Source organism: Nelumbo nucifera, chromosome 5 (assembly GCF_055504915.1).
Source record: "Nelumbo nucifera cultivar China Antique chromosome 5, China Antique-T2T, whole genome shotgun sequence".
In the NCBI taxonomy this organism is placed as follows: domain Eukaryota; kingdom Viridiplantae; phylum Streptophyta; class Magnoliopsida; order Proteales; family Nelumbonaceae; genus Nelumbo; species Nelumbo nucifera.
This window is the reverse complement of record NC_142653.1, coordinates 59906079-59921473: the sequence shown is the minus strand read 5'-3', so window position 1 is coordinate 59921473 and position 15395 is coordinate 59906079. Positions and strand designations below refer to the sequence as shown.

The 15395-nt window shown below is 37.7% G+C and overlaps 1 protein-coding gene across 1 annotated transcript in view; it reads left to right on the top strand.

The window, feature by feature from the left end:
- The window catches only part of LOC104586209 (ran-binding protein M homolog), a 47037-nt gene that overhangs the window by 6477 nt on the left and 25165 nt on the right, over window positions 1-15395 (top strand). The window contains exons 5-6 of the mRNA XM_010243370.3: window positions 7653-7729; window positions 10310-10472. Coding sequence (XP_010241672.1) covers window positions 7653-7729; window positions 10310-10472 — 240 coding nt within the window. The remainder of the gene's footprint in view (window positions 1-7652; window positions 7730-10309; window positions 10473-15395) is intronic.

Here is a 15395-nt window from a genome sequence, read left to right as displayed (position 1 = left end):
AGAGAATTACAACCGGGGTATGAGTACCCCTAAAAACAGATAGAACAACTAAGCCCAAGACAATCATTCCCTACCCATCCCTTGCTCACAGGAGCAGGTGAACACTTGCTCCTTAAAGCAGCTGAGACCAAAATAATTGTTCCCTTTCAACTCCTTGCCTTGCTAGAGAATCTTATATCCCATTAGTGGCCCTTGAAACCCACTGAAAAGTATTGTTACACCTCTCAGATGCCACACAGTGTTTTAAAAGGCATGGGAGGCGTATGCCTGAAGGTGCACCGCCAGCTGAGATGCTCCCAAAATGTCCTGAGGCGTATGCCAGAGGCGCTGGCACGTCTGAGGCGTACACCTTAGGTGCAAAAGGCGTACGCCTCATATGCTTTTTTCATGAGGCATGCTAGAGGCGTACGCCTCATGCACACCTCATATAAAAAGACAAAAAAAAAAGAAAGAAAAAAAGAAAAAAAAAGGAAAGGAAAGAAAAAGAAAGGGAAGGGAAAGAAAAAGAAAGGGAAGGGAAAGAAAAAGAAAGAAATAAAAGAAGAAAAGAGAACCTTCAACTAATGCTATGCGTTTTCATTCTTAATATAAAAGATTTTTATTAAAAATAAAAAAAATGAGATCCTCTTTCCTCTTCTTCCTCTCATCCCCCTCCTCTTACACCTCCTTGTTTTTGGGAGGCTTACGCCTCTTGTGTTCTGAACCACCTCACGCCTCTAGGTAGTGGAATGCCTCGTGTCATCCCTCCACGTTTTAAAACGTTGATGCCACTTTGAATATATTTTATATGTTATGTTTATGTATTTTTATATGAGCTAATAGACTTTTTAAAACATTTATTTTAAAATTTATGTATGTATCTTTTAATTAATAATATTTTAATATTTTTTGAATATTTTAACATTTTTCATTTTGAAAATTAAAAAAAAAATTGTGCCTCATTTCAAAAAGGCATGCACCTCAAGTGCAAAATGCCCTTTGTGCTTTTAAAACACTACTTAAAGGAGTACTTTCTTGATGGGTAAGTAGCTTCAAAGATTTCCTATTAACTCATACAATGTATGGCTCAATGTAATCACTAGTATTAGTGATGCTCATCCTAATGAAATGAGACATAAAATTGGCCTTGTTAACTATGGCCTTCCTTTGGAAAATTATTCATTCCATCCTTGACCTTTTCCATATTCATTAGATATGGACCAGAGAAGGGCAATTTGGTTAGATTGTGGGAGGATCTTTGGTTAGGAGAGTCATTATGGATGCACAAATTACCATGGCTTTACTCTCTTTATATGAGAACATCCCTATAGCCTACAAGTGTGTTGATGATTGCATCTTTGTAGTTACTTAACACCTCTTTGTAGTTGTACTCAGTTCCTTTTTTATTTTAATAAAATTTTTCTTTTACTATTAGAAAAAAAACCTGATGATTGGAGAATTAATAGTATGGTGCCTATTTTAAGAACAAAAGTGGCATACAAAGTTGTAATAACTATCGAGGGATTAAACTCATGAGCCACACTATGAAACTTTGGGAGAGAATAATTGAACAAAGATTACGACTTGAAACAAGTGTATTAGAGAACCATTTTGGATTTATGCTAGGGGGATTAGCCATGGAAGCTGTATTTCTTTTTAATCGATTGATAGGAAAGTTTAGGTAGAAGAAGAAAGATCTTTGTGTGGTGTTCATTGATCTAGAAAAGGCTTATGATAGAGTTCCTAGAGAGATAACATGGTGGGTCTTGGAATAGAAAGGGGTTCAAAATAGGTATATAAACCTAATTAAGGATATGTATGAGGGGGCAACAACTAATGTTAGAACACTAGTGGGAGAGACTTTGGGTTTTACAATTATGATGGGTCTTCATGAAGGTTCAGCACTTGGCTCTTATCTATTTGCATTGATCATATTTGAATTGACTAAACATATTCAGGAAGATGTTCCATGGTGCATGTTTGCGGATGACAATGTTTTTAATTGATGAAACTAATGAAGGATTAAATGCAAAATTAAGCTTATGGACAGGTGCCATAGAAACAAGAGGTTTTAAAATAAATAGGACTAAAACAGAGTATATGGCATGTAAATCTAATAATAATAGGAGTGGAAACCAGGATACACTTAGGATTGGAGACCAAGAGACAATTCATTTTGACCATTTTTTTTTACCTTGGTTCAATATATCATAACAAGGGAGAGATTGAAGAGGATGTCACCAAAGAATTAGAGCAGGTTGGGAAAAATGAAGGGGTGCATTTGAACTTTTGTGTGATAGGAGAATACCACTTAGATTAAAAGGAAAATTCTATAAAACAGTTGGAAGACCAGCTATGTTGTATCATGTATAGTGTAGAGTGTTGGGCAGTCATGAAACATGTTTAGAAAATGAGTGTGATAGAAATTTGAATGCTAAGATGGATGAGTGGAATAACTAGAAACGATAGTATTGGGAATGGAGCCATCCATAGAAACCTAGGAGTAGCTCCAATAAGTGATAAAATGAGAGAGAGTAGACTAAGATGGTCTTGTCATGTGCATAGAAGACCACCAAGAGCTCCAATTAGAAGAAGTGATTTGTTACAAGTGGAAGGGCCTAGAAGAGCTAGGGGTAGATCATAAAGGACATGGGTAGTAGTAGTAGTAAGAAATGATTCAAGCACTAACAATTTAAATAGTGGATATGGCTTTAAATAGAATGGATTGGCGGAATAAGATTTGTGTAGCTGACCCCATATGGTTGGGATAAGGCATGGATGATGATGATGACTCAAAAGAAAAAAGGTCCTCTCCTAGCTTATGTTGTTCTGTAGCACACATCCTTCTCAAGAGGTAAGGAATTAAGATCCCAAGTATTGTTGGATTGAAGAGCATGGAATTCTTCATCCATCGCATTCTTCTAGTTAGGAGATGAGAGGGCTTCTTGTATAGAACATGATAGGGGAACAAAGGATAAAAGGGAAATAAATCCTTGATGTGAAGGTGATAAAGTAGAGGAGACATACCGAGAAAGGCGGTAATCTATGCAAGCATGCTTACCCTTATGTTGAGCAATAGGAAGATCAAGATCTAGGGGTGATGGATCTGTCAACGACAAAGACTCTGGTGGTGGGTCAAACACTAGAACTAGATCAACTGCTGGTGATGATTCTGGATGTTGATCATGTCTGGTGTACACCCTTACCCTGTGAATCGATGGTCGAATAGTTTCCATCATAGGAAGGGAATAAACACATCAATGGAGTCAAATAATCCTTATAAAGAGAGTTAAAGAAGTTTCTTAATAGAGTAAAACAGTCACCTAGAGCTTAGTTTGAAAGATTTCAGGCTGCCCTTTTCACCTTTGGATACACATAGACTTAGTTTGACCTTTCTTATTGTTTATGCTGATGACATTGTGGTTACTAGTAATGATGTACAAGAAGTTCACAACCTCGAGAAGTTCTTCAACACTAAATTTGAAATTAAAGATTTGGGGGAGTTGAGATATTTTCTGGAATAGAAGTTGCTTGGTCTAAGGAAGATATATTTATTCCTTAGCAAAAGTATGCCCTTGATCTTCTTACCAAGACTAGAAATCATGGAGCTAAGCTTGCATCTACATCTATAGATTTTAATTACAAACTCTCGATCACCGATGGTGAATAATTGATTGATAGGGGAGTGTTTCAGAGACTGCTTGGGAAGTTATTGGATCTTTGCATGACTCAACTGGGTTTTTCCTATGCAATAAGTTTAATTAGTTGGTTCATGCATTCTTCTAGAGATACCTATATGACGACGGTTGCTGAGAGAATTTTGTATTACTTGAAGGGAACTCCATGGAAAGGTATTCCTTTTGCCAAACATGGATATGTGAAGCTAGAGGCGTATACAGATGTAGATAGGGCCAGCTGTATTCACCTTAAGTTATTATGCTATGGTGGCAAGGAACATTGTTTCATGGTGGAGTAAGAAGTAGTCTATGGTAGTAAGATCTTCTACTGAGGAAGAGTGTAGGGCAATGACTCATAGTGTCTGAGTTAATGTGGTTTAGATCTCTTCTAGAAGAATTGGGCATTGATTATGAGAAGTCGATGATGTTATACTATGATAACCAAGTGGCCATCAACATTGCTCATAATCCTGTTCAACATGATAAAACAAAGCATATTGAGGTGGATAGACATTTCATAGGGGAGAGAGCCACTTAAGGGGAAGTTTGTTTCCATTTATTGCTTCTTAAGAACAATTAGCTAATGTCTTGACCAAGGGAGTTCCAAAAGGGAAGCTACTACACTATACAAGCAAGCTAGGCATGATTCTATACTCAGCTTGAGGGGGAGTATAGGGAGACTGGGCCGAATGGGCCCCAGTCCATTTTTATTTCTTTTCTTCTTTTATTTGTTATGTTTATGATAATGGGCCTTGTCCATATGGGCATGTTAACTGCTTTTTACTCTTTTTATGTTATGTTTGTGAGCTGGCTGTCCCATTAAGGGCATCTTTGTATTTGTGTCCATTGAGATTAGATTAATAAAAGTGATTAGGAGAAAGGCGATAGATTAGATCAAACTCTATTCTCCTTCTCCCTTCTTCTTTCACCATCTTCTTCCTCTTCTGGTTTCTGCTATCTCTTCCTCTTTTCTTCTACTTTCACATTGAAATCCTTATTTTTCTTTTGGGTTGATTTTCATCTTTAAGGAACTTTCTAGCACCTAAACTTTGATGCAGGATGATAATGCAGGAATTAGAAGGGTGGGCTGGGTTCCGTTTCTTACAGAAGTTGGAGTTTCTTAAGCGGAAGTTAAAAATTTGGGGAAAAGAGGAATTTAAAGCTTTCACCGAGGAAAAAAGCAAACTGATTAACGAATTGGATGAGCTAGATGGGAAGGAGCAAAATGGGACTTTGGACGACGAAGCTAGAAGAAAAAGAGTGGCAAGTTCAAAAAGATTGGGAGAAGGTAGTTAGGAGGGAAGAAGTGTACTGGAGGTAAAGATCTAGAATAAGATGGCTGAAGGAGGGAGGCTAATAGATTTTCTGTGGCAATGGCAAGGGAGAGGGCTATGTCAAAGGGGTAAACTCTACTAGAACATGGTGGCCCAAGCAATTGTTTGGGGTGTTTGGGAAGAATGAAACAATCACATTTTTAACAACAAAGCTAGAACCTTGGAAGACCTAAGCTCTCATATCTCTCACTTATGCAATTTGTGGGTGCTGAATTCAGAGATGTACAAAGACTTCTCTCTAAACATGCTTCATCCGAACCTGGTGGAGCTGCTGTTCTCTTCACCTAGTGCTATAAGAGATACTAATCTTCCCCAATCAAGGGAAGAGGAGGAGGTGACCTTGTACTTTGATGGAAGCGCTCTAGGGAACCTGGGTCTAGCTGGTTGTGGTTGTGTGTTTATGAAGAGGGATGGTAGTCCTTTGTGGTTCTTTAGTGGACCATTAGGGACAGCAGACTCTACAACGGCTGAAGTCGTAGCAGTGTTAAATGGCCTCCGTATCACAAGAAGACTAGGCCTGACCAACCTGGTGGTCAGAGGTGATTCTAGCAACACAATAAAGTGACTTGGGGAGATGGAAGGAGGACCTTGGAGACTGGCTCACTACCTAGATGAGGCTAGAGGTCTGTTATACTCCTTGAATGCATCTTTAATCTGGATTCCCAGGAATTTAAACTCTGTAGCAGATAAATTAGCCAAGTCTGGTGCTCACAGGGAAAACTTATATAGTAATAGTATAATGCCTTTGTAACCTGTGTGTGACTAGCCTTTGTACATCATCTCATGTACTCTCTTTTCTCTCTTTTATAAAGTTACTCTTTTTCTTGAAAAATAATGCAGGAATTAGTACCTAGATTTTCCTAGAAATCAGGACCTAATAGCTTCTTGAGGGAATCAGCAGTCTGAAGAAGAAAATTAATCCAAAGGCAAAATTGTATTTCACATTTTTTACTTTTTTTTGTGGTAAAAATTTTGTTCTTTTATAGATTTATTTTAAATTTCTTCAACTTTAAAGTTGGGCTGACTTCAAAACTGACCATAAGTTCTATTGGAATGATATAGGTGTTGCATAAATAATGCTTTTATGAGGAATGCAAGAGAGTAGTAATGGAGAAAAAAAAGTTCTTATGGGGGAGTAGGTTTATTGTGGATGTTTTTAGTATAGCAAGTCTCTTCCTGGAGTTTGAGAGGTTTGAAAGCCATAGATGTAAAGTTATGATGATGTCGAGAATGGGATGAGAAGTAGCTGTTGCAGGAATCCATATAAGAAGTTTCCTGTTGGTTGTTGTCTGCTGGAGGGTGGTTATGGGTGTTGAGCTATGAGATTTCAGGTTGCCAAATTTCTTAGCAATGGTCCTCTTTTCTGGTCCAACTTTAGCAATTGGAGTATTTTTTTCGGCTTCTGGGATTGGTTATGGTGGGGTTTATTGTTGTCAGAAATGATTGATGGTTTTTGTCTCTTCTTTTTTTTTTGTGGGTGATTCCTTGTAACCTTTTGATGCTCTTTTTCACTTAATGAATTTCCTTTTGTTATCAAAGAAATGTAAATCCCTAAACTACAAGAACTCTAACTCAAAAACCAACTGGTTGGTGGCCAAGTTGGTACATTCGTTGCTTTGCTGCAGCTGAGACCTGGGAATCTATTCCTGTTGCCACCAGGTTGGGTGGGGTTGGGGGATGGGCTACCTCCGTTGTGTTGTTCACCATAAAAAAATAATTCTAACTCAAAACAAAAAAAAGTAGTTTTTTTCTTCAAAAAAAAAAAAACTACTAGAACTCTGGATTTGAAAAACTCAGGTTGCATTGGAAGTTATCTTTTTTGTGTGGACTGTGGCTTGTGGGTAAGGAAAGAATATGTCTTCTCTCTGTGGTTCAGCATCTGAGGGGATTATTAGCAGGGTGGAGTGGAACCTGCGGAGGTGGGCTGGTAAATTCAAGGTTGTTTATGGGAGTTCCTGCTAGCTATTTCTCAGACCATTGGTGCCATTTTATTTTGAACTTATGTACATAAGATGAATGTAATGTGATGTGCATAAATACAAGCACACTTTTTGTATATGCTTGAGGGCTTCTTTCCCGCTCTTACATTTTATACTTAATACAATTACTTTTTTTTCCATCTTCCAAAAACAAAAAAAAAACCTTGGGCTCAAGGAAAACAGAAGGATACTGCTATGATTGTCTTTAAATCAGCCCAACCTGCTCAATTCATGTCCAAATTGCATGATTTTGGGCTTGTCTGATAGATAATAAAATAAGCTTTCTAATTGAGACTAAAAAGTTAGGCATAGAGATAGGTTTCAGCACTCCAAATTTTGGCTGCAAGTATATTGACTGACTGTATATGTTTCCTCTCTGGTTTCAATTTCAAGCATTTGTAATTCATTTTCAATTTTGGTTTTAAGTTCATTTGCTTATGGGGATAAGGCTTGGATGGTGATGATGATTTTAAGGTCACATTTGCTTCTCATGTCACCCTGTCTTAGGATAAGAGAACAAAATGAGCTACCATAGATGAAATAATATAATTAACCACATGCCTAATTACCACTTGTTTTGAAATGATAGTTTGGCCATTTTATCTATTTGCTTTTTTCAGCATTTTTCCATCTATAAACTTCTTTCTTTACATGTAAATTTCTTCTTGGTGTCTCCTGATTAGGCTTTTGCTCTGGAGGAAAGACTGAAGCAACAGATGATGATTGAAAAGATATCGTTGCCCCTCCATGTCAGTCATTGGTATGCTAATTGTAGAGTGCAACTTCAGTTGGATAAGACTTTCTCTGCTATTCTGGTGTAGTGGTGTTCAGTTAAAGTAGTCCACATTTAATAATAAAAACTTGGGAGTCACTTCCATTGGATTTTATCTTTTTTAGTTGTAAATTTATAATTGTAATCCTTCTATCTGATTCTTAATATACCTTAAGAACTATCTATTAATGTAATCTCTTCCCTCTGACTAGTAGGGTGTCCGTATAATGCAACCAAGGGGGATATACCAATCATTCTTTTTTTTTTTTTGTAGTTCTTTACATGGATCAATGTTTTTTAAACACCTTTTCAAAAGAGAAACTAAGAATTTAATACATATTACGTGTATGTAGGATGGATAAATTGGGTTTAAATTATAAACATCAAGGGTAATGTCACTCATTTAAATATCCTCGAAGTCACTAAGCAGTTAGCTTAAGTTTACTGTTGGTTTGGTTTACTCCTTAGATGCAAGGGTGACCATATCTGATTTGCTTATATCTTTTTGAAATGGAGTGCCATAAGAAAAGTGTTGCATCTTTGGGTAGCATTGTTCCACTGTATATAATCTGGTATAAATCAGGAGTGTAATCATTCATTTCAAGAAGGGCTGTTACCCAATATTTTTTTTTTTGATAAATGGCTGTTACCCAATATTGGTCCTTGTCATCCGGGTTTTGGGAGGGTGGAATGAACATGTGCCTAACCTTTGGCATTTTTTTTACAAAGTGTTTTCTCTCATACCAGAACCTCCCTTCTCACATTTGTCAGCCTGAGATTTTACCATTGCACCAAGCAATGACCCCTTGTATAACCAATTGTTGGCAGATCCTTTAATTGGTTTCCACCATTATTTTTGCAAATACTTTAGGCTGTTTATTAATCATATTGATTGAGGATCCATTTTCATAAGAATTAAGCAAAAGTTTTAATGCTATCTGTCAATCTGACAGAAATTATGTTGGTTTCAAGGAAATTGTGTCATGCATGTTAAAATCTATTCTGCCTCAATCCACTATTTCAAATGACTATCTCTATGGGTTTGAAAATCTGCTAAGACAATGGCAAACATGGCTTAAGATCCTTGAATTGTCAGGTTTTGCAAGCACTACTTACGGAATAAAACTGTACTTCTTGGAGACCTATTGTATCTGGGGGGCAAAGTTTTTTGTGTTTCTGTTATCTGAACAGTCTTTGGATGCCATAAATTTTGTGTAGTTGAATAAATACTCAAGAGTATTCTGCTTTCTTTTGCAAGGCCTAAAGCTGTTCTGTTATTCAGAATTTAATTGTTTTCTGATTGAAGATGTTTGCCAAGTACTGATAAATTGAACCTTAATGGTCTCTCAGGTTTGTTTTTTGGAGAGGCAAAAACTTTTGCTTCCCTCTTGAAACAGCTTATTCAGGTCATTCCTGGATCTGTTAATGCCTTAACCAACTTTTTGGCTAGAGGAGGGTTGGGCATGCTAATTAAGTGTAGTTAAGGTGGTAGGAGAGTAGGTGATTGCGTTATTTTGTGCTGGTAAAGTATCAACAAGAAGGCATCATCTAGGCAACAGAAATGAATGGCTAGTTGTGTGTGTGTGTGTCTGTGTGCCACTAGGATGGTTGCATCTATACTGCCTATCTGGTTGGTTGCTTAGGCGATTCCACGATTGGCCTCCAAAATACCTGGTCAATGCCTATGTGATGCTTAAACTAGATTGTAATAAACATTTTCTGTGTGCGTGTGTGTGTGGGGGGTGGGGGGTTGCTCCAGGCAGCAGAGGCAGACCAACAAGCCTGACTATTTATTTTGTATGTCTTAATTTTCTGTTTTTCTGTTTACTCATCTTTAAGCTGTTTTGTACTTCAGTTTCATTAGCTCCCCTGAGATTAGGTTTCCTTGTAGCGGGATGATATTAATCATTTTCATCATATGCATTTCTGATTGTTTTTGATAAGAAAAAAGATAGAAGTCAATTACAATTGCACATTGGCCTTCTTTCATTTCATTGTATCACCAAAATGAATGTAAAAATCATAGCTTATTGCAAAGCTAAGATGCCATTTACCATCATCAATATATTGGGAAGCTCCTGTCACCACAAGTAGTTCGAAACCTTCTCCTTACTGAATTTAGAGGCAGAAACAGAATTAACATCCTTCACTTACTTGACAGGGTTTTTATCTCAATTTCATAAAATCAAGGCAGGAATGGAATTCATTTCAAAATTTTCCAATTATCCAAACTCAACTTAAATAAACCCGAAATTGTGTAAGTGAAGATGTGGGTCCATGATCCCTTAGACATGATGCCAGAGAAGCTAAATCATTGGCATTAAGAGTGTACAACTCATTCAGAGGGAAAAATCAGCTAATTTACCAGCATGTAGTAGAAGTGAATTGTATTAGGGCTTAACCCTCCTCGGCTAGGCAGTCTTTTGCTTACCTGTCATAGTTGTACTAGATGTTGGACATGTAGAATTTCTCTTGAGGCTCTGTTTCCTTCATGTTTGGAGGGCTTGGCCATTATTTTTTCTCAACTAGTTGGCTGACTAACTTTTTTCCCATTTTTCTGGTTGTCAGGATTGTTCGCTCCTACTTGCTACATTATGGGTACCAAGATACACTTAATTCATTTGATATGGCAAGCAAAAGTACACTTCCTCCTATTCCTGTAGCTCAGGAAAATGGCTTTAATGAGCAAGGGGAGATGTATGCACTAGGCCACAGAAGAATTTTGCGTCAGGTAGGAAAATTGGTATTATTGGTTTGCAGTTAACTGAATAGTTCTGTTTCACTATGAATGCATCTTGGTTGAGAGTAACAGATAACAGAGGGCATCACTCTGATAGAGTGAAATGACAAGTATTGTAGAAATGCACTTCTCTTTTTCTTTACTGACCTTTTGTATGAGATTTTAAGTCTGAAAGATTCTTTAAGCATGTTTGTTATAATCTTCCCTCTTTTCTTCTTTCATCTTTGATGAATAACAGTAAAACCTTTTTTTTTTTTTTGATTTCTTTTGAAGAGCTACACAACGGGGGGTAGCCCATCCCCCAACCCAGGTGCAGGCGGGATTCGATCCCAAGTTTCTGCTACGACCAGCAGGAGGCCTTACCAACCAGCTGGTAGGCACCTTGCAATAACAGTAAAATTTATTGGAGTAGTAAAAAAGAATCAGTTTATACAAAGATGTCAGGCATCCCTGGAATAGGAGATAGATACCCAGGTGCAGGTGGGATTCGATCCCAAGTTTCCACTACGACCAGCAGGAGGCCTTACCAACCAGCTGGTAGGCACCTTGCATTAACAGTAAAATTTATTAGTGTAGGAAAAAAGAATCAGTTTATACAAAGATGTCAGGCATCCCTGGAACGGGAGATAGATACCCTAAAAGAGCTGTAACCTATCTAGCCTCTGTTTTGCCCATGCATTTGCCAGTCCACTGGGCATTGGCTGATCTATAAACCCATTGTACATCAATCACCACTTCATTAGCACTTTATCTCCTTTATGATATTCTTGTATGACCATGGAGTCATCTTAATTCTTCACCCATTGCACTACTACCTTGGGATCCCCTTCTATTATCAGATTTCTTAATTTACAAGCTTTAGTCACCCATAACCCATTATCCTTGCGATACAGTCGTTACCTCTGCTGGTATGTTGATACTTTGGTACCTTGGCCAGTAGGTTCTCAAAACATTGCCAAGGTATTGTCATAGTTGTCCCTAAATGCTCCTTTTATGCTAGAAAGTCATGGATTTCCTCTACAACAAATTCCATGCCAACAAGCCTTGGTATGACCTCCCCAAAGGATATACAGGGCTTTTCCATGTTTTTTTAGAACCTATCAATGATTGGATCTCAAATGCAATGGATTTGGGGTTTCTTCCCAGTGGCAGCCATAAATACCCCATTGACATTGTAGTCTTCTCATTTTAAACAAGGCCTGCTTGTGTTATCATCATAAAATATATTTTTCTGAAGTGGTTTCCAAAGAGATGCTTTTGTTTCTTGTTGGTCATGTTTTCTATTGCTTGTTTGGGAAAGGTGTTGCAAGTGGATTTTGGGGTGTTTGCAGTCATGTTGTTATTTCATCCTAGTCAATGGGGAGGTTAGAGATTTCTTCTTGCATCAAGGGAAGTGAAACAAGGAGCCCTGTTATCCCCTTTTCTTTTCACCCTCATAGCTGATGGCTCTAGCAAAATAATTTTGAGAGCGAAAAGACTGCAACTAATTAAGGGATAGAGGGTAGGTAGAGATAGTTAGGTGATTACAAACCTCCATTATGCAGATGATATTATTCTTTGTGATGGGAGATTGGGGGGTGATGCAGGATGGGGTAGGGGTCCTACTAATTTTAGATATGGTGGTGGGATTTATAAGGTGAAAGGAAGGCTACAGATGATTAGGAATGAAGAATGGGGATAGAAATGCAAGTAGTAGGCCTGCACACTGGTCAGTTCGGTTCAGTTTTATCCATTTTTGTCAACTGCATCGATCGTGTTGGATTGATTTAAAACCAACTAAAACCGACCGAAATTAATTTAAAACTGAACTGAAATTAGATATTACTGAGGTCGATTTAGTTGGTTTGAACTCAACTGAATCAACATTATCCTTTGTGGGGTCCAAGTTAAAAAAGAATATTTTGATATGCACGAATTGTTTTCGATTTCCATTTATATGTTTCCTTATTTTCTGACACGTTCTATTTGGTGATGTTTGTTTGGGTGGATTTTATAGATAGTTATATCCACATGTGTGCCATGTGTCAAGTTGAGGTGCATAAATTTGATGACACGATTTACTGTCAAACTGGGGTGGATTTTATAGATGGTTAGGCAGCTATATCCCACAATTTCATAAAACATGACAAGTGAAATGACTAGCAAGGGGCCCATGCACATAGGTGGTCTCCCACATACTATGCTCTTATATGTGGTTCACTCCATCCAAACACGTGGAACATGGGTCCCATTGGATAAACTAAGGTGAATCTAGATTGTATTAGTGACCTAAAAATCCCTTTGATGACCAGAATTTTATGCTGTGGTGTACATGCGTGTGTGTATATATTATCAGGTCAGGTTGGTGTTAAGTCAGGTCATGAAAACATAAACTGTAACCAAACCGAATGGTCGGTTTCTACTGTTATCAAAATGGAAACTGACTGAGCTTTTATAAAACCAGCCATCTAGGATTGGATTGGTCTGGTTTGGTTGGTTTACTCGGTTTATAATATTTTGTGAACCTAGAAAGTAGATAGCGTTCTTTCTACCAAACAATGATCAATAGATTAGATAGAAAGAGGAGAACTCATGCTGTTAAGGTAAATAGGAAAGAGACAGATCAATCATAAGTCATAAAAAGAAATAGGTGAGAGAGAGAGAGAGAGGAAAAAAGAAAAAAAATTCCTGGTAACAACCAGAATTCAGTATACCAATGTTTATTCATCAAATTAACTCTTCTTAAATTGCAATACAATGATTATTTATAGACTCAAGTTAGTGGATCCGTGTCAAATAAGAGATTTGGTTTTTAATGTATAAGGTTCTAAAATAATAGAGCCTTATTCTTAATGCACCTTGAACTAGAAAATAATAACCGAAACAGTTAATATTCTAGGTAGGGGGTCAACATGTTAATAAGAGCTGCTTGGTAGGAATCAATATGCTAAGAATTCTAGTTAGGGGGTCAGCATTGATTTGTTTACCCAAGAATTCTTTCCTTGCTTCCACATTTACATCTAGATAGGGGGTCGACATGTTAAGAATTTGAGGTTAGTGATGAAATTGTTCAAGGTGATATGAAACCTAAAAAAGAATCTTGATAAGAGCTGCTTGGTAGGAATCAATATGAGGACCGATGAATTTGCCTCTTGTCGTGGGCCAATGAAATTCTTTGTCCTCCCTTTAGGTGCCAATCTTAAGGAAAGTAGGCTCTAGAACCCTGGTCTTAATAGATTCTTGAAGAAGCTAGCTTTATAGAAAAGGAAATACATCTTTTTTTGGGTGGTCAAATTACTCTCACAAATCCAAACATGGCTAATCTCTTTATATATACTTGTATTTTTTTTAAGATTCGACAATTAATAGCCAAGAAAATGGAGAAAATAATGAGAGGTTTCTTATGGGAACTCTAAAGATGAAAACAGGATCATTTGGTGAAGTGGAAATTGTTAAGTGGGAGGAGAGAATAAGGAGGGTTAGGCTTAGGTAACTTGGGGAATAAGAGTATGGCTTTGCTGGGCATGTGGTTGTGGAGATTGCCTCTTGAGAGGGGCCTTTTGTGGCATAAAATAGTGTTGAGCATTGATGGATGGATAATGGTTGGGATGCTAGCTTATCTTCAAGGGACACTTTGGCTTCTCCTTTGAAGGAAATCCATGGCATTATTCCACTTTTCTTAAACCTTCTCTGATATGATGTTTGTTCACTTTACAAGGCTCTTTTTTGGGAAGACTCATGAGTGATTTCCATCTTTGTATTTTTTTGGATAGATAACAGAAACTTTTATTAATAAAAATATTAAAAAGGAGGATACAACGGGAGAGAGGGGTAAAATCTCTTAACCCTCCCTAAAAGTTTACTTCATATTACAGAGCTGCCCAGAAAAGAAAAGCTCTTCCCACCCCTTGCTTAGCCAAAGAATCTTCCCGGGAATTGGCACACCTTTTAGTCCACTGAAACTGAACTTCCATATTTTGAGTCAAATGTTTAATTTTCTTTTTCTCATTTAAGTATTTCCACAAACTGAAGTCTTCCTTCTGCAGCCACCTAATAACCAGGCTTAAGTCACCTTCCACCACCAGTTTTCTGATATTCAGCTGCCGTGCTCTTTTTAAGTTTTAATTCCTCCCAACATTGCCAGTATTTCAGCCCTCAGAAAATCCCCCCAACCAATAGGCCCGGAATACATTGCAATAATATGGCCTTTTTCATCCCTGAAAGCTCCACCTAAACCTGAAGGACCTGGGTTTCTTTCACTGCTTCCATCAAAGTTCAACTTAGTGTAACCCAAAGGTGGAGGAACCCAAACTGGAGAAGGGGTAGATTTCAAAGGAGCTAACCAAGCCATTTCTTTCCAGTTCTTAATGATATCTCTTGCTGTGTAATCTTCAAAAAACTTCAAGGTCTTAACCCAATGAGCCACCCTAATGGAAATTACTTCAATGATAGCTTCCTTATTTCTTTCTTTTTCAAGGAATATTCTTTGATTTCTTTTCTCCCACACTGTCCAACATAATGCTTCTCTTACACATCTCCACAGAAATTTACCTCTCTTTTTTAACCCTCTCACTAGTGTAGTGTTAAATAAGCTCTGCACACTTGGAGGAGAGGACCACCTACAACCAAAGAGAGAACAAAACCAGCACCAGATTTCTGATACAAAGGGACAGGAAACCATTAAGAGATAGCAGCTCTCACCATTCTCCTTACATAGGATGCACCAGTGCGGGGACAAACACCAATTTGGCCTTTTCCTTTGAAGTAAGTTGCAAGTGTTACACTTTTCTAAGAAAGCTTCCCAGCAGAAGCACCCACTCTGGAAGGAATTGGTTTACCCCAAATTTCCAAGACTGGGAAAGGGTGTCCTAAAGCTGGTTGGGATTGGGTTAACTCTTTGAAAAAGGAAGAGCAAGTAAAGACACCGAGGGGGAA